General features: G+C 44.2%; 1 protein-coding gene across 1 annotated transcript; it reads left to right on the forward strand.

Moving 5' to 3' along the window:
• Positions 1-2675: 2675 nt before the first annotated feature.
• On the forward strand, positions 2676-6784 carry LOC137372366 (tubulin alpha-1D chain-like). The gene is made up of 3 exons (XM_068036255.1): positions 2676-2893; positions 4611-4759; positions 5810-6784. Exons 1-3 carry the CDS (start codon positions 2713-2715, stop codon positions 6782-6784), a joined length of 1305 nt encoding a protein of 434 aa, XP_067892356.1. The 5' UTR covers positions 2676-2712.
• Positions 6785-20387: the final 13603 nt, after the last annotated feature.

Raw genomic sequence — 20387 nt, forward strand, 5'->3', positions numbered from 1 at the left:
TGAGAATTTTGTATGTTTGAATGAGATCAGCTGTCATTTTTCTAAATGCCAGAGAATACAGACCCAGTCTTCTCACTCTCTTCTCATAGGACAATCCCACCATCCCAGGGATCACTCTGGTGATCCACGAGGAAGTCTTCTGACCTTTCCCCATCACCCCTCCCCTTCCCCTACCATTCCCCTTCCCCTATCTTCCCTCCCCTTTCCCCCATCTTACCTCCCATTCCCCTACCTTCCCTCCCCTTCCCCTACCTTCCCTCCCCTTCCCCCCTCTTCCTTCCCCTCCCTTCCCCCCTTCCCCTACCTTCCTACCTTCCCCTACCTTCCCTCCCCTTCCCCCGTTCCCCTATCTTCCCTCCTTTCCCTACCTTCCCTCCTTCCCCTACCTTCCCTCCCACACATTCCTTCCTCTTTCCCCCACTTCCCTACCTTCCCCTCCCCTCCTTCCCCTTCCCCTACCTTCCCCCACCTTCCCCCGTTCCCCAACCTTCTCTCCTTCCCCTACCTTCCCCTTCCCGGACCTTCCCTCCCCTCCCCTCCCCTTTCACCTTCCCCTATCTCCCCTCCCCTCCCCCCTCTTCCTTCCCCTACCTTCCCCTCCCATCCCCCTATCTGCCCTCCCTTCCCCCTATCTGCCCTTCCTTCCCCCTTCCTCCTCCCCCTCCTCCTCCTCCCCTTCCTCCTCCCCCTCCCCTTCCTCCTCCCCCTCCTCCTCCTCCCCTCACCTCCTCCCCTCACTCCCCCTCCTCCTCTCCCCTCCCTCTACTCCTATCCCCTTCCCCTATCTTCCCTCCCCTTCCCCTCCACACCAAGTTTCTAAAGATCATAAACTGGGCCTGAATTGCAGCCAGAAATTGAGGAGGAGCAGCCACCCCCCCCCTCAGGTAGACCCCCATTTTCTAACCAAATGATGGCCCCTTTAAATATACTGTTTTAAAAATTATGCACAATGTGCATGTTACTGTCTCTCCAGTTGTGTGTTTTCTGCAGTGGGGATGGTGCTTTCTGACTATTTTATTAAGGCAACAATTCCATTAATTACAATAATTTATTTTAACCAATCCCCCCATCATGTGTTGTGAACAGTTGGATAAATAGGCTCCAGAGGTACCTGTTTACTATTGATTCTGCTTGGGTATGTTTCTGGTTTAAGGTGTTGGGCCCTTGTATAGTCTCTCTTAGCCGGCAGAGAGAATAAGAAAATAAAAGGACATTTAAAATGGTGAGTGAGCTGAAAGTGGCCAGTGTGGCTCAAGCCTTTAAACTGTTGAAACTGGAAGAGCATTTTTATTTTCTTTTAATCTAAAGATGTGGATTTGAGTGTATCTTCTGTTCAGTTTGAGCAATCTGCCCTGATTAGAGGAGATGGATTGCTTGTAGGGGAGGTGGAGTCTGTCTTATTGGGAGCAGTGAACTGGGGGTTAAAATAAAAAGTGAGCAGAGGGGCTAATGGGGAAGTGTTCCCCGCCCCCCCCCCCAAAAAAAAATCTTGTAAATTATTCCTTAGAGAAGAGGGAATTTTATTGAGGGAAAATGAGGAGCTGACTTTACTCTGTCTCTGGGGCTAAATATACCAAATGACTGTTCCTGTTGCCCCCTCTCCTGGAGTGTTCCATTTCCTACCTGTCAAAAACCCCTTGTGTGCATTGAGAATTAAGCTTCCTTCCTGCCCCAACCCCCATACAATAAAATAAAGCTGCAGACTTTTAATGAATGCAATTTTCCATGTGTACTGTATACCTTCCAATCTAACAGCTGCAAATCCTCCATTTCCAGGTGTGGTGATTCAAACTGTAATTTTCCAACTTGCATTAAAGTATTAAAATGTAACTGAAAGCAAATATCTAAACTAAACTACAACCCATCAATGCTAAAGTTAGATGTTAGCAGTTTCTTATATAAATTGCTAACTGTCTCTAAATCAGGTTGGTCATTGCACCTAATTATAAGTGAGATAGCATCTGTGGCCTTTACTTGTCCTGATAAACAAGCAGCTGAATTTATAATTGTCTAATATGTTAATAGCAATGTTCTTTTTAAGCCCTTCAAATTAACCCTTTGAGTATGTCCAACTGCCCTTTGAAGTTCCTGTATAATTCCACCATCTTTTCAGATCCTTTTTGTATTTGGGGGAAAATCCTTACTTCCTGTCTGTATTTGCCAATTATTTTAAATCTAACTGGTTACTGAACCACTTGTCCGAGCACCCCTCTTGTACTTTAAAACCCCTCTTCTACTATCAGAAAGGATTGAACACGTTTGGGCTCTTTTTGTCCAGAGAAAAGATTGATGGGATAGAATGAGAGTTTGTAAATTATTGAGGTGTTTGATAGAGTAGACCAAGAAAATGTTTCCATTTGTGCAGACTAAAACTTGAGGCTGTCAATTAAAATGCTGATAATGGAGTGAGTAAAATTCAGGAGAAACTTCTTTACCCAGAGGGAATGTGGAATTCACTACCACAGGGAGTTAAGACAAATGGCAAAGATGCATTTAATGGAAAAATAGAAATCACATGAGGGCAAAAAGAATAGAAAGACATGTTAAGTGGTGGGAAGAGGTTCCTGTGAAGCCTCATGACCTGTTTGTTCTATGCAATAAGATTGAGTATATTAGCATCTCTATGCTAATTCCTCAAACACTCTTCTAATCGTTCACTTCTCTTGGCAGCGTGAGTGTATCTCCATCCATGTTGGCCAGGCTGGTGTCCAGATGGGCAATGCCTGTTGGGAGCTGTACTGTCTGGAGCATGGCATCCAGCCTGATGGACACAAATCTGATGACAGAAGTATTGGAGGGGCAGACGACTCCTTCGACACCTTCTTCTGTGAAACAGGAAGTGGGAAACATGTGCCCAGGGCAATCTTTGTGGACTTGGAACCATCTGTGATTGGTAATTGAGGCACTGCAATTATTTAATTTGTATCTTGATATCTTAAACTACTTGGATTTTAGCAGGGCTCTTGCTAGTCTTATACCTTGAATGAAATCGCTCCTCTCAACTGTTTGTTTTTTTTAAAAAAAATATTTGTTCATGGGATGTGGGCGTCGCTGGCTAGGTTAGCATTTAATGCCCATCCTGAATTGCCCTTGAGAAACTGAGTGGCTTGCTAGGCCATTTCAGAGGGCACTTAAGAGTCAACCACATTGCTGTGGGTCTGGAATCACTTGTAGGCCAGACCAGGTAAGGACAGCAGATTTCCTTCCCTAAAGGACATTAGTGAACCAGATGGGTTTTTACAACAATTGACAATGGTTTCATGGTCACCATTAGATTTTCTTTTTAAATTCCAGATTTGAATTGAATTCAAATTTTACCATCTGCTGTGGTGGGATTCGAACCCATGTCCCCAGAGCATTAGCCTGGGCCTCTGGATTACTAGTCCAGTGACATTACCACTACACCACCGCCTCCCCTATTTGTAACCCTACCAGCTGTGGTTCAGTTGGTAGCACTCTTGCCTCTGAGTTACAAGGTTCTAGATTCAAGTCCCACTCCAGGACTAAGCACAAAAATCTTGGCTGACACTGGAGGTACCATCTTTCGGATGAGACGTTAAACTGAGGCCCCAGCAGACAGCTCGGGCGGATGAAAAAGATCCCATGGTACTTTTTAAGAGCAGAGGAGTTATTGTGTGGCCTGGTCAATATTTATCCCTCAATCAACACCACAAAAAAACAGATTATCTTGTCATTATCACGTTTGTGGGAGCTTGCTGTGTGCAAATTGGCTGCTGTATTTCCTATATTACAACAGTGACTGGACTTCAAAAGTACTTCATTGGATATAGTGTTTTGAGACATCTAGTGGTCATTTAAAACACTATAAATGCAAGCCTTTTACTCATTTAGGAATATCTATTTGAAACTAATGCTTTCCTTTTTGGAAACATTAGTAGATCTGAACCATACCAGTGTATTAACTAAATTCTGAACTACTGAATCTTTCTACCAGTACCTACATCAAGGATATATTGGCGTTTTGGAGGGGATGCAGTCAAAATATTGAGGCTGAAAGGGTTAAATTATTCAAGTCAGGTGAGGCTTGTACTCCCTTGAGTATAGAAGATTGAGGGATGAGCTAATTGAGAAATTTAAGATTATTAAAGGAATTGATGGGATAGATAAACTATTATCTGTGGCAGTCCAGAACCTTTAAAATTAGTTGAGCTGTTCAGGGTTGTTGTCAGGAAGCATGTCATACAAAGTAATGGAAATCCTCAACTCTTTCATTAAAAACCTGTTGAGGATGGGGGTCAATAGAAAATTTCAAAACTGGGATTGCTAGTTTTTTTTTTATATTAGGCAAGAGTATTGAATATATATCAGCTGGGTAAATTGAATTGAGATACAGATCAGCCATGATCTAATTGAATAGTGAGACAAGCTGGAGGGGCTGAATGGCCTCCTCCTGTTCCTCTGGTACATTGAGATTAAAGACCAGTCATGGACTTGTTTTAGGGTTGAGCTTAAGAACTCTTTAGTGTACCTAGACTTTCATATCAGTGAATGTATTTACTTCAGCCAATTTGCAATGTTAGAGTTACTAGACTAGTGATCATTATAAACCTAATGTCTCAAACTTCTTGTACTTTTTTTTTCTACAAAAGGTGAGATCCGTACTGGTACCTATCGCCAGCTGTTCCACCCCGAGCAGCTCATCACTGGGAAAGAAGATGCTGCCAACAACTACGCCCGTGGGCACTACACCATCGGCAAGGAGCTGATTGACTCCGTGTTGGACAGAATTTGCAAATTGGTATGAATATTGTTTGAGACCCTTGCTTTGAGAAAGGAGTGATTGATGGAGCCATGAAAGAGCATATGAATAACAATTGTGAGGCACAGTAATCTCAAAACAAATTGTCTAATGTTTTTCCCAGTGGGTTAATGTGCCAAGCTGCTTATCAGTGTAATAAGTTGACTGAAAGCAATGTTCCTTTTAGTTATGTTCTTGCCATCCCTATCTCTGTAACCTCCTCCAGCCCTACAACCATCTGAAATCTCTGCACTCCTCCAATTCTGGTCTCGTGTGCATCCTTGACTTTAATCACTCCACTATTAGTGGCTGTACCTTCAGCTGCCTGGGCCCTAAGCTCTGCCTCTGCTCGAGACTCTTAAAACCTACCTCTTTTGCCAAATTTTGTCACCAGTATGATTTGTCTTGTGTACCTCAGTCACATTTTAATGCCCCCTGGGATGCTTTGACTAGGTTAAAGGTTTTGTATAAATGCTTGGTGGTGGGACAGATATACAGTGTAACCTCTCCATGTCTGCTCTGCATTCTGCTGATGCACAGCAGTTTGAAAGGTCCAGCCACAGGTCATCAATTCCATGCACTCAAGCTACTTTAAATATTGGTCCATCACATCAAAGCATTTCCTTTTCTCCCCACACCCCACCTCACTACTGTAGTAAGTCTTGATGCCTTGCAAACTGTTTTGAGGTTATCTTAGAGTATACACTTGGCAATAAATGCCAGGCAGGGCCCAGGTTTGATTTTCCTGCTGACTGGACTGATCTCTAGTACAGTGCATGGGCCAAATGGCCTCATACTGTTATTGAGATGCCCACATTCCTGGTGTAGGATAAATGCCTGGGATCTAAGCCCCTGCTGGGCATGTATGTCAATACTGCCCTGTGGACATCCCATTTAAATTCAAGGATGTAGTATGAATGATGCATCTTTCAATAAGGTCAGATCAACCCAAGGGGATGAAACCCACACTTGGAAGGATGAAAAACTCCTCCAGATAATGGAGGTGATGTTTTTATGTTTGGGAGTAACTTTTGGTTTTCATCTTCCCAGAGTGACCAGTGCACAGGACTTCAAGGCTTCCTGGTGTTTCATAGCTTTGGAGGTGGCACTGGTTCCGGATTCACCTCCCTGTTGATGGAACGTCTCTCTCTCGACTACGGCAAGAAGTCCAAACTGGAATTTTCCATCTACCCGGCTCCAAGGATCTCTACAGCTGTGGTCGAACCCTACAATTCCATTCTGACCACTCACACCACACTGGAACATACGGATTGTGCTTTCATGGTAGACAATGAAGCCATCTATGACATCTGCCAGAAGAATCTGGGTGTTGAGAGTCCAGGCTACATCAACCTAAACAGGCTGATTGGCCAAATTGTGTCGTCAATCACAGCATCTCTCCGTTTTGATGGAGCATTGAATGTAGACTTGGCAGAATTCCAAACAAACTTGGTGCCGTATCCTCGTATCCATTTCCCTCTGGTGACGTACGCTCCTGTGATCTCAGCTGAGAGAGCTTACCACGAGCAATTGTCAGTGGCCGAGATCACCAACTCTTGCTTTGAGCCAGGCAACCAGATGGTCAAGTGTGACCCTCGCCGTGGTAAATACATGGCTTGTTGCTTACTGTATCGGGGTGATGTGGTGCCAAAAGATGTCAATGCTGCCATTGCAACCATCAAGACCAGGCGTACCATTCATTTTGTTGACTGGTGCCCAACTGGTTTCAAGGTTGGCATCAACTACCAGCCTCCCACTGTGGTACCTGGTGGGGACCTGGCCAAGGTGCAGCGTGCTGTGTGTATGCTGAGCAACACCACAGCTATCGCTGAAGCCTGGGCTCGCCTCGATCACAAGTTTGATCTGATGTATGCCAAGCGTGCCTTTGTGCATTGGTATGTGGGTGAGGGGATGGAGGAAGGGGAGTTCTCGGAGGCCCGTGAAGACATGGCAGCCTTGGAGAAAGATTATGAAGAGGTTGGTGCAGATACTACTGCAGATGAAGATGATGAAGAGGAAATTTGAAGTACATCCAATAATGGAAGATCTTTGTACTCCTGTAAATTTAAAATAATTAAAAAGGTCCAGTTCGGCAATTTATTTTGAATTCCATGTCATATGTTCACTTGTAACTATACTTCCTCTATATATTAACTTGCATGTGAGAATTGCTTCAAATATACTACCTGAAGTTTATGCCTTTTTTTGAGAACTGCCTCTACAAGTTGACGTGAAATTATTGGATGGAAGGGCACTAAGTTATTACATGTGGAGGGAGCAGGTGTACTTCAATTCAATCTATCCACCTTAGCCCCATACCCTGAATGGATAGATTGTGTTCAGTATGAAATTTTCAACTGACTCCACCCACCCCATCTTCAACAGCTCTTTGGAGAGGTAGTTCTAAATTTCCACTACCTTTTTTTTTTGAAGTTCTTCCTGACTACACCTGCTGAATGGCCTAGGTCAAATTTTATCATGTTCTTGTGATGCAGTGCCCAGAACTTAATCCAGTTTCCTAAACGTGATCTAACTAGAGCTTTATGAATCTCCTCTAACTTTTCCACCCTACACTATTACAAAGTTTAAGCATTACCTTGATCCTGATTGGGTTCCTGCATCAAGTAATGGTGGCTTCTTACTCACTTGAATTCAGTATAGGAGTTTCATCAATTGATGCCAGTCAGGTCCTCTACCATAACACCTGACCTACAACCTAGGAGACCAAGTGCAGACTGGGTGACCAATTTGCACTACACCCTGAGCTTCTGGTTGCTTACCATTTCAACACTTTTTTTTTTTTTTTTTTTTTTTTCCCTCCCTTCTCCCTCTTTCTCCCCCCCACTTCCCCCACTGTTCTCATGCTCACATCTCTCTCCTGGGATTGCTGCAGTGGTTCAGTGAACATCAACACAAGCTTGAGGAACAGCATCTCATTTACTAATTAGGTACATTACAGCCTGCCAGACTGAACATTAAGTTCAATCATTTCAGACCATTTTATTTTTAGTTTTAGTTTTTCTTCTATATATTTTTTGTTTTATTTCATAGTTTGTTCAGTTTGCTTACCCACTGTTTTTTTTTCATGTTTGTACTTGTGCCTGTTCAATTTTCAGTCCATTAACACCCTTTCTGTACTAATGTTTTGTCTTTCAACACACCATTAACATATCTTTGCTCTATGACCTTCCGGTCAGCTATTCTGTGACCTTATCCTATCTACACCTTCTCCTTTGTTATCTCTTGCCCCACCCCCACTTTACTTGCTTATAACCTTTTACATTTCTAATATTTGCCAGTTCTGAAGAAGGGTCACTGACCTGAAATGTTAACTCTGCTTCTCTCTCCACAGATGCTGCCAGACCTGAGTGTTTCCAACATTTCTTGTTTTTATTTCAGATTTCCAGCATCTGCAGTATTTTGCTTTTTAACCTAGGAGAGATGGACGGGCATTGGGATAACTCCGACATGGATTCTCCTCCTCCCTCTGGCAACTCTATTTAGAAGGGAGGCGCTGGCGCAGTGGTAATGTCACTGATCTAGTAATCCAGAGGCCCAGGCTAATACCCCCGGGGACACCGGTTCAAATCCCACCGCTGGTGCAATTTAAATTCAATTATGTTCACTTAATTGATTTTTTTAAAAAAATCTGGCATTGAAAGCTAGTCTGTTAGAAAAATTAATAGTAAAAACTCATGCCCTTCACTAATGTCAGTGAGCGAAGGAAATCTGCTGTCCTTACCTGGTCTGATCGACATGTGCCTCTTAACTCCTAGTCTGGCAAGCCATTCAGTTGTCAAGCATAATTAAGGATGGACAACAAATGCAGGCCTTGACAGTGTTGCCCACATTCCATGAGAGAATTACAAAAAAAAAAAGTTGCAATCTTGAGCCATAAAAGTGGGAGAAAAGATTTCCTCATGACACTGCCAATTGCAAGGAAATACAAAGTTACAACATGGAAACAGGCCATTGGCCCAAATAGTCACTGTTGGTGTTTACCCTCCACAAACTGTCCGTTCTACATAAACTTCCATTAATAGCACTTTTAACAGTGGAATTATCCTGAGGTACTTCACAGGGCCGGTTATCAAATATTGAGTCAGAATGCAGTATTTGAACGAGTGACTAAAAACTTGGTTAGAGGAAGAGTTTTAAGGAGTGCCTTAATGTAGAAGAAAGGGACAAAGATTCTGATGGAGAAATTCTAGAATTTCGGACACTGGTGCCAATTTTGGGGTGAAGTGTGCCAGGATGCACATAACTGGCCAGAATTGGAGCAAAGCAGAGTTCTGAGGTTTGTAGGGCTGGAGGTTAGAGATGGAGAATGGTGAGGCCATGAAGGAATTTGAAACTGAGGATAAGAAAACCAAAGTTTTTCTCCTGTTAATCTACTTCCATTAGATAGACTTGTTCAAAACCACTCCCTTAGGAAGCAGCACATTTCCAAAATGGAAGGAGAAAGACTTGTACAAATGCAACAGGTTTTTTGTTTTTCTTTGGCCAATTTCTCCCCTCTCCTCTTCAAACTCTGACTGACTATGGTTCTATGGAACTGCAACTGGGTGCATCAAACCAAACCCTATTCTGTCTTCATTTGATGTCCCATCGCCCCACAGCTCACTGACCTATATTGGCTCCAGGTCCAGCAACCTCAATTTTAAAATTCCCATCCTTTTCAAATCCTCTTATAACCTCACTTCTCCCTATCTCTAACCTCCTCCAGCTCTGCAACCCATCTGGGTATTGTACACCTCTGATTTCATTCGTTCCATCATTGGTGGCCATGCCTGGAATTGCCTCCCTAAACCTTTTTATACCTCTTCCTTTAAAGATTCCTTAAAACCTACCACTTTGACCAAGCTTTTAATCACCTGTACTAATATGTGATTTAGTGTTAAATTTTGTTAATACTCCTGTGAAGCACCTGGGCATCCATGAGGTGCTGTGGGCCATCAGCAGCAGCAGAATTGTACTCAACCACAATCTGTAACCTCATGGCCTGCCATATCCCCCACTCTACCATTACCATCAAGCCAGGAGACCATCCCTAGTTCAATGAAGAGTGCAGGAGGGCATGCCAGGAGCAGCACCAGGCATACCTCAAAATGAGGTGTCAACTGGGTGAAGCTACAACCCAGGACTACTTGCATGCCAAACTGTGTAAGCAGCATGCAATAGACAGAGCTAAGCGATCCCATAACCAATGGATCAGATCTAAGCTCTGCAGTCCTGCCACATCCAGCTGTGAATGGTGGTGGACAATTAAACAACTAACTGGAGGAGGTGGCTCCACAAATATCCCCATCCTCAATGATGGGGGAGCCCAGCACATCAGTGCGAAAGATAATGCTGAAGCATTTGCAACAATCTTCAGCCAGAAGTGCCGAGTTGATGATCCATCTCTGCCTCCTCCTGAAGTCCCCAGCATCACATATGCCAGACTTCAGCCAATTCGATTCACTCCGCGTGATATCAAGAAACGACTGAAGGCACTGGATACTGCAAAAGCTATGGGCCCTGACAATATTCCAGCAATAGTACTGAAGACCTGTGCTCCAGAACTTGCCGTGCCCCTAGCCAAGCTGTTCCAGTACAGCTACAACACTGGTATCTACCCTGCAATATGGAAAATTGCCCAGGTATATCCTGTACACAAAGCAGGACAAATCCAACCTGGCCAATTACTGCCCCATCAGCCTACTCTCTGTCATCAGTAAAGTGATGGAAGGTGTCATCAAGTGGCACTTGCTTAGCAATAACCTGCTCAGTGACACTCAGTTTGGGTTCTGCCAGGGCCACTCAGCTCCTGAACTCATTACAGCCTTGGTTCAAACATGGACAAAAGAGCTGAACTCAAGGGGTGAGGTGAGAGTGACTGCCCTTGACATCAAGGCAGCATTTGACCGTGTATGGCATCAAGGAGCCCTAGCAAAACTGAGGTCAATGGGAATCAGGGGGAAAACCCTCTGCTGGCTGGAGTCATACCTAGTGCAAAGGAAGATGGTTGTGGTTGTTGGAGGTCAATCATCTGAGCTCCAGGACATCACTGCAGGAGTTCCTCAGGGTAGTGTCCTAGGCCCAACCATCTTCAGCTGCTTCATCAATGATCTTCCTTCAATCATAAGGTCAGAAGTGGGGATGTTCGCAGATGATTGCACAATGTTCAGCACTATTTGTGACTCCTCACATACTGAAGCAGTCCGTGTAGAAATGCAGCAAGACCTGGACAATATCCAGGCTGGGGCTGATAAGTGGCAGGTAACATTCGCACCACACAAGTGCCAGGCAATGACCATCTCCCCTTGACATTCAACAGCATTACCATTGCTGAATTCCCCCACTATCAACATCCTAGGGGTTACCATTGACCAGAAACTGAACTGGAGTAGCCATATAAATACTGTGGCTACAAGAGCAGGTCTGAGGCTAGGAATCCTGAGGCGAGTAACTCACCTCCTGACTCCCCAAAGCCTGTCCACCATCTACAAGGCACAAGTCAGGAGTGTGATGGAATACTCTCCACTTGCCTGGATGGGTGCAGCTCCAACAACACTCAAGAAGCTCGACACCACCCAGGACAAAGCAGCCTGCTTGATTGGCACCCCATCTACAAACATTCACTCCCTCCACCACCGACGCACAGGGGCGGCAGTGTGTACCATCTACAAGATACACTGCAGCAACGCACCAAGGATCCTTCGACAGCACCTTCCAAACCCGCGACCTCTACCACCTCGAATGATAAGGGCAGCAAATACATGGGAACACCATCACCTGCAAGTTCCCCTCCAAGTCACACACCATCCTGACTTGGAACTATATCACCGTTCCTTCACTGTCACTGGGTCAAAATCCTGGAACTCCCTTCCTAACAGCACTGGGGGTGTACCTACACCAAATGGACTGCAGCGGTTCAAGAAGGCAGCTCACCACCACCTTCTCAAGGGCAATTAGGGATGGGCAATAAATGCTGGCCTGGCCAGTGATGCCCACATCCCATGAATGAATAAAAAAAAAAGATTAATTTCCCATTCCTGAAGATTCCAGGTCAATCAGAGAGGGTTGGCAACCCCACCAGACATTGTTTGAAGACAGCTCAAGGGTCATTCTCAGCCCAGTTGACACCGTAGAATATAACATCTGGGGATTTTTTTTTAAATTTGTTTTTGGGATGTGAGCATTGTTGGCAAGGCCAGCATTTATTTCCCATCAGCAGGTGGTGGTGAACCACCTACAACCAAGTGGCTTGCTTGGCCATTTCAGAGGCTAGCTAAGAGTCAACCACATTGCAGTGAATCTGGAGTCACATATAGACCAGACTGGGTAAGGATGGCAGATTTCCTCATCCGAAGAGCATGAGTGAACTACATGAGTTTTTAACAATAATCCAGTAGTTTCATGATCATTTATTCCAGATCTATTAATTAATTGAATCTAAATTCTTCCTGCTGCTGTGGTGGGACTTGAACTCCTGTCTCCAGGACATTAGTCAAACCCTCTAGATTACTAGTCAAGTAACATTACCACTATGCTAGCACCCCCTGATTGGTGCACTGGGTGTTGTGGGATCTGTCCCACAGACTAGTCCAGCCGGACAGTCGTACTCACCAGAATTACATCCATCAGCCAGCATCCCAGATTTCTCCATCACCATGCCTGGATAAATCCCGCCCTACCAACAAAACAGATCTACAAGAGGTCATCACAGTCGTCTACAATCAGGTGTGAGTGATCCTGGAAATCCTCAGCAGGAATGGAAATGAGGATTGAGACATCTTTTACTCAGTGAGTTATGATGATTGGGAATGCATTTACTGAAAGATCAGTGGAAAGATCTCTGTCCACAAGAGCACTGGTAGGAGTGACCACCGCACAATCGTGTCTCTGCAATGAGAACACCCTCCAACATTTAGTCTGAGACTGCTGCTGTGCTAATTGGAACAGATTAGGGATGGATCTACCAGCCCAAAACTGGGCATCCATGAGGGGCTGTCGTCAATAGCAGCAGAATCGATTCCTACCGCAGTCTGCAACCTCATGGCCCTTAATCACTCACTCACTCCCCACCACCAAGCTAGGAAACTAACCTTGGTTCAACAGGGAGGATAGAAGGGTGTGTCAGCAGCAATATCAGGTATATCTTAGCTTCATTAGATTGATACATAATTCTATCATAATAAGGCTACCTGCAATCTAAACACCAAAATCAGATAGAGTCACCAATTAGAGCTAAATCCTATGATACTGGGTGAAATATGGTAGGGGACAATCAGGCAGATAACAAGAGACTCCATGAACATCCCCACTCTTCAGCAAGGTGGAGCCCAATCTAAGCGTGCAAGACTCTAGTGTTTGCAAGTGTCTTAGATTAAAAGTGGGTGAATCTGTTTGGCCTTCTCCCAAGGTCCCACCTTAACTAATGCTAGTGTCCAGCCAATTACACTCACTCCATGTGACATTAAGAAGTGGGTGAGCATGTTGGATACAGGGATAATGTAGGGTGTGGACCGGACCAGACCAGCGAGCGGTGGCAGGTTCCATTCCCTGACTGTTATTAGTGCATCAGCTGGACTTTTATGACAATCCAGTGGCTTTAATTTTTTTTTTTTGTTTTGCCACAACAATGACTTGTATTTATATATAGTTCCTTTAACTTTGTGAAATGTCTCGAGGTGCTTCACAGGAACAAAATGAAATAAAGTTTGACAAGAAGCCACGTAAAGAGATATTAGGACAGGTGACCAAAAACTTGGTCAGAAAGAACTTTTAAAGACCCCCATTAAAGGGGTAGAGAGGTGAAGAGGTTTAGGGAGGGAATTCCTGAGCTTAGGATCTTGGCAGCTGAAGGCACGGCCACCAATGATGGAATGGTTAAAAATCGGGAATGCTCTAGAGGCTACAATTTGAGGAGTGCAGAATTTCAGAGAGCTGTAGGGCTGGAGGAGGTTGCAGAGACTGGGAGGACGATGAGACTATGGAAGGATTTAGAAACAAGGATGAGAATTTTAAAATGGAGGCATGTAGGGAGCACAGGGGTGATAGGATACAGGACCAAATTGGTCAGGAATTGCTATTGACTCCTTGAGGCTTTTGCTTATTGCTAACAGTGGTACAATAGTTTAGTGGTTATGTTACCCATTCCTACACCAATGTAGTTGACACTTAACTGCCTCTGAAGTGGCATCGCAAGCTAACCAGCTGTATCAAATTGCAACATCAGGACAACTTCGGGTGCACAATAAATGCTAACCTTGTCAATGGCACCCACATCTTGAGAGTGACTATATAAAAACACATTATTCTGTTGGATATACATTATGTTTGTAAACTAAGTGAGGAGAAGACTGCATGTTTATTTTTTTTAAATGTGGAATTTTTTTCAGAAGTGACACCTTATTTGGCAGTTGCAGCAGTTTGTAATTTTATTGATTGCAATCATTTACTTATTTCTTAACCAATCCCATCCTGTGATGTAAACAGCTGTATAATCAGGGTCCTGGGACAGCTGTTTGCAGTTGTTTTTTCCCCCTCTGTCTTGTCTCTTCTTCTTCCTCGATCGAGCTGGTTTGTCTTTCTACAGGCTCACCTCCTGCTTCAGCTGTCTTGGAGAGAGAACAAAAGGACACGAAAATGGTGAGTGGGTGGAAAGTGGCCAGTGTGACCCAGACTTCTAATCTGCTGAAGTTAGAAGAAATATTGTTTTGCTTTAATTTAAAGATGTGGATTTGAGCCTGTTTTGTGGAGATTCTCAGCTTGAACAATCTGCCCTGGTTAGGGATTAGTTAGAGATCACTTGTGATTTTTTTTTTTGTGTGGGGTAGGCAAAGTCTGTGTCTGTCTGTTGAGCAGCCAATGGAGTTAAATTGGAGAGTGAGTAGGAGAGATGAATCTCTTTAAATCAAACTGATCCCAATGATGAATAGTTCCCAATCTATGAATGAGCTACCCCCTGAAGAGGAAAATGAGAGGTTGAATTTCTCCCACCCCACCCCACCCCACCCCACCCCTGTAGCTGGGCATCCTCACTCACTGCTCCTACTGGCCCATTCCAGTGTTTATGCTCCACATGAGTCTCCTCCCAACTCTCTACTCACATACATTTATTCTTCCATTCTTCCTTTCTCCCTCATGGATCTTCCCCTTAAAAGCACCTATGCTATTTGCCTCACTCCCTATGGTAGTGAGTTCCATAATCTCACTACTCGGATAAAGCAGTTCCTCCTGAATTCCCAATTGGGTTCATTCGTGACTATCTTGTGTTTATGGTTCCTCGTTCTCGTCTTGCCTGCAGAGGGTTGGTATAAAGATGTTCCCACATTAAATACTTTTGTAATCTTAAAGACCACCCCTCAATCTTCTCACCTCCAGAGAAAATAGGCCCAGCTTGTTCAAATCTTCCCATATCCCTTGATTCCTTTAGCCTTAAGAACTGTATCTAGCTCTTTCTTGAATATATTTAATGATTTGACCTCAACTGTTTTCCGTGGTAAGAGAATTCCACAGGTTCACCACTCTCTGGGTGAAGAAATCCCTCCTCATCTCAGTCCTAAATGTCTTACCCCTTATCCTTAGACTGTGACCCCTGGTCCTGGACTCCCCCGCCATCGGGAACATCCTTCCTGCATCTAGTCTGTCCAGTCCTGTTAGAATTTTGTAGGTTTCTATGAGATCCCCTCTCATTGTTCTAAACTCTAGTGAGTACAAGCCTAATCAACCCAATCTCTCTTCATACGTCTGTCCTGCCATCCCAGGAATCAGTCTGGTGAACTTTTGCTGCACTCCCTCCATAGCAAGAACATCCTTCCTCCGATAAGGAGAACAAAACTGCACACAATATTCCAGATGTGGTCTCACCAAGGCCTTGTATAATTGCAGTAAGACATCCTTGCTCCTGTACTCAAATCCTCTCACTATGAAGGCCAACATACCATTTGCCTTCTTAACGGCCTGCTGCACCTGCATGCTTACCTTCAGCAACTGGTGTACAAGGACATCCAGGTCTCGCTGCACCTCCCCCTTTCCCAATCTATAGCTGTTCCGATAATCTACCTTTCTGTTTTTGCCACCAAAGTGGATAACCTCACATTAGACTGCATCTGCCATGTATTTTCCCACTCACCTCAACCTGTCCAAATCACACTGGAGCTTCTCTGCATCCTCCTCACAGCTCACACTCCCACCCAGCTTTGTGTCATCTGCAAACTTGGATATATTACATTTAATTCCCTCATCTATATCATTAATATATATTGTGAATAGTTGGGCTCCTAGCACTGATCCCTGTGGTACCCCACTAGTCACTGCCTGCCACTTGGAAAAAGACCCGTTTATTCCTACTCTTTGTTTCTTGTCTGTCAACCAGTTCTCTATCCGTGTCAGTACCTTACTCCCAATCCCATGTGCTTTAATTTTGCATGCTAATCTCTTATGTTGGATCTTATCGAGAGCCTTCTGAAAGTCCAAATACACCACATCCACTGGTTCTCCCTTATCTATTCTACTAGTTACATCCTCAAAAAATTCCAGTAGATTTGTTAAGCATGATTTCCCTTTCATAAATCCATGTTGACTTTGTCCGATTCTGTCATTGTTTTTCACGTGCTCTGCTATTACATCTTTTATAATGGACTCCAGCATTTTCCCCACCACTGATGTCAGGCTGACTGGCCTATAATTCCCTGCTTTCTCTCTACCTCCCTTTTTAAATAGTGAGGTTACATTAGCTACCCTCCAATCTGTAGGAACTGTTCCAGAGTCTATAGAATCTTGGAAGATGACCACCAATGCATCCACTATTTCTAGGGCCACTTCCTTAAGTACTCTGGGGTGTAGATTATCAGGTCCTGGGGATTTATCGGCCTTCAATTCCATCAATTTCCCCAACACCATTTCTCTACTAATACTGATTTCATACAGTTCCTCCTTCTCAATAGACCCTATGTTCCCCAACATTTCCGGAAGGTAATTTGTGTCCTCCTTTGCGAAGACAGAACCAAAGTATGTATTGAATTAGATTTTCACTTGGATATAGATAAAGCTACATTGATCTTGGTTCAAGTCACTTTCGGCATCTATGATGTGAAATAAAAAATTGTTGAGATTTTATGCGTAGTGAACAATTGTAAATGCTTTGTAGCACCATCTTGGTGTGGTAGGTCACAGTCACTTGCACTGCTGTCCATTGTTTGTAATACCTAACCAGAATTGAGGGAATTATTGAGGGGGAAATCAGACTTGCAGTAGATCACAAGTGACGGAGAACTCAACTGCAATGGATCGAGGATCATGTAAAGTATTTGTTCTACTACAATGCAAAAATTCTGATTCATCCCTTCTAAGTGCTGAAGATATCTTATTGCATAAATTACTTTAGGGGAATGGGTCTTCTCTTGACCCAACTCATACTGAAGGGGATATAGCATTTTTTCAATAATGTATTTGGTTCTAGGATATTTACTATTTTAAGCATGACCTTCTCTAACTAGAGAGGCTGTTATCCTGTGCTCCGATCTTCATATAATGCAGTTTACCCTAAAACCATCTTCAAGTCTACCTGTGCTCTAATTCTAAAATGCATGATTTTTTTTTAGAGATACAGCACTGAAACAGGCCCTTCGGCCCACCGAGTCTGTGCTGACCAACAGCCACCCATTTATACTAACCCTACAGTAATCCCATATTCCCTACCTGCACTAGGGGCAATTTACAATGGCCAATTTACCTATTACCTGCAAGTCTTTGGCTGTGGGAGGAAACCGGAGCACCGGCGGAAACCCACGCAGACACAGGGAGAACTTGCAAACTCCGCACAGGCAGTACCCAGAATCGAACCCGGGTCGCTGGAGCTGTGAGGCTGTGGTGCTAACCACTGTGCCACTGTGCCGCCCTTCTGTGGTGACTTTGGAATTCTCTGCCTCAGAAGGTGGTGGAGGCGGGGTCATTGAATATTTTTAAGGTGAAGGTGGATAGATTCTTGTTATGCAAGGGAATCGAGGGTTATCGGGGGTAGATGGGAGTGTGGAATTTGAAACACAATCAGATCAGCTATGATCTTATTGAATGGCGGAGCAGACTCGAGGGGCTGAATGGCCTACTTCTCCTAATTCTTATGTTCGTATGTTACAAAAGATTTAATAGAGAATGTTTTTAATGGGTACCAGAAAAGACTGAGGTTGGGTAAGGGGTGACCTGATTAGAGGTCTTTATCAACCCCCTTCATTTTTTTTTAAAAGTGTAGACATTAAGAGAACATTCCCACTTGTGGGGAAACCAAAATTAGAGGTTGTTGACATCGAATAATCAGTACTCTCCACTTGCCTGGATGGGTGCAGCTCCAACAGCACTCAAGAAGCTCGACACCATCCAGGACAAAGCAGCCCACTTGATTGGCACCCCATCTACAAACATTCACTCCCTCCACCACCGACGCACAGTGGCAGCAGTGTGTACCATCTACAAGATGCGCTGCAGCAATGCACCAAGGCTCCTTAGACAACACCTTCCAAACCCGCGACCTCTACCAACTAGAAGGACAAGGGCAGCAAATACATGGGAACACCACCATCTGCAAGTTCCCCTCCAAGTCACACACCATCCTGACTTGGAACTATATCGCCGTTCCTTCACTGTCACTGGGTCAAAATCCTGGAACTCCCTTCCTAACAGCACTGTGGGTGTATCTACCCCACATGGACTGCAGCGGTTCAAGAAGGCAGCTCACCACCACCTTCTCAAGGGCAATTGGGGATGGGCAATAAATGCTGACCTGGCCAGCGATGCCCACATCCCGTGAATGAATAAAAAAAAACATAACATGAATAGGAGTGGGAGTAGGCCATTCAGCCCCTCAAGCCTGCCCCACCATACAATTAGATCATGGCTGATCTGTCTCAGGCCTCAACTCCTCTTTCGGGCCTGCTCTGCATAACCCTCGACTCCCCGAGATTTCAAAAATCTATCTACCTCCTTAAATACATTTAGTGACCCAGCCTCCACAACTCTCTGAGGTAGAGAATTCCAGAGATTCACCACCCTCTGAGAAAAGAAATTCCTTCGCATCTCAGTTTTAAATGTGTGCCCCCTTATTCTGTAACTATGTCCCCTAGTTTGAAATTTCCCCCACCAGTGGAAACATATTCTCGACATCTACACACAGTGGCGCAGTGGTTAGCACCGCAGCCTCACAGCTCCAGCGACCCGGGTTCAATTCTGGGTACTGCCTGTGTGGAGTTTGCAAGTTCTCCCTGTGTCTGCGTGAGTTTCCTCCGGGTGCTCTGGCTTCCTCCCACATGCCAAAGACTTGCAGGTTGATAGGTAAATTGGCCATTATAAATTGCCCCTAGTATAGGTAGGTGGTAGGGAAATATAGGGACAGGTGGGGATGTGGTAGGAATATGGAATTAGTGTAGGATTAGTATAAATAGGTGGTTGATGGTCGGCACAGACTCGGTGGGCCGAAGGGCCTGTTTCAGTGCTGTATCTCTAAAACTAAAACTACTCTATCACACCTTCTTCAAATCTTATATGTTTCAATCAGGTCACCTCCCATTCTTCTAAACTGTAATGAATAAAGGCCTAATCTGTTTAGTCGTTTTTAATAGGACAACCCCTTCATCCCAGGAATCAGCCTTGTGAGCCTTTTCTGAACTGCCTCCAATGCTAGTATATCCTTCCTTAAATACGGGGACCAAAACTGTACACAGTACTCCAGGTGCGGCCTCGCCAACACCCTGTACAGTTGTAACAAGACTTCCCTGTTTTTGAACTCTAACCCTCTAGCAATAAAGGCCAAAATTCCATTTGCCTTCCTAATTGCTGCACCTGCATGCTAACTTTGTGTTTCACGTACAAGAACACCCAGATCCCTCTGTACTGCAGTATTTTGTAGTCTTCCTCCATCTAAATAATAATCTGCCTTTTGATTCTTCCGACAAAAGTGGATGACCTCTCTCTTTCCCACATTGAACTCCATCTGCCAAGTTTTTGCACACTCATCAAATCTATCTATATCCCTTTTTTGAAGATTATTTGTGTCCTTGTCACAACATGCCTTCCCACCTATTTTTGTATCATCAGCAAATTTAGATACACTACACTCTGTTGCTTCCTCTAAGTCATTAATGTAGATAGTAAATAGTTGAGGCCCTAGGACCGATCCTTGTGGCACCCCACTAGTTACGGCTTTCCAACCTGAAAAAGATCCATTGTTCCCGACTCTCTGCCTTCTGTGTGTTAGCCAATTCTCAATCCATGCCAACACATTACCACCAAAAGCCTGAGCTCTTATTTTGTGCAATAACCTTTTATGTGGCACCTTATCAAATGCCTTCTGAAATCTAAATACACTACATCTACCGGTTCCCCTTTATCCACTTTGCCTGTTAGATCCTCAAAGAACTCTAACAAATTTGTCAAACGTGATTTCTCTTTCATAAAACCATGTTGACTCTTCTTTGATTGCATTACGTTTTTCTAAATGTCCTGCTATTTCTTCCTTAATAATGGACTCTAGCATTTTCCCAATGACTGATGTTAAGCTAACTGGTTTGCTTTGTTTCCTGCTTTGTCTCCCTCCTTTCTTGAATAGGGGTGTCACATTAGCGGTTTTCCAATTCGCTGGTACCCT

This window comes from Heterodontus francisci, chromosome 7 (genome assembly GCF_036365525.1).
Source record: "Heterodontus francisci isolate sHetFra1 chromosome 7, sHetFra1.hap1, whole genome shotgun sequence".
In the NCBI taxonomy this organism is placed as follows: Eukaryota; Metazoa; Chordata; class Chondrichthyes; order Heterodontiformes; family Heterodontidae; genus Heterodontus; species Heterodontus francisci.

Bases quoted from the DNA above. Each gene is read 5' to 3' on its own strand.
- LOC137372366 (XM_068036255.1), top strand. From the start codon at position 2,713: ATGGGCAATGCCTGTTGGGAGCTGTACTGTCTGGAGCATGGCATCCAG. The intron at 2,894-4,610 runs GTAATTGAGGCA...TTTCTACAAAAG, and splicing joins CTTGGAACCATCTGTGATTG to GTGAGATCCGTACTGGTACC. The intron at 4,760-5,809 runs GTATGAATATTG...TCATCTTCCCAG, and splicing joins TGGACAGAATTTGCAAATTG to AGTGACCAGTGCACAGGACT.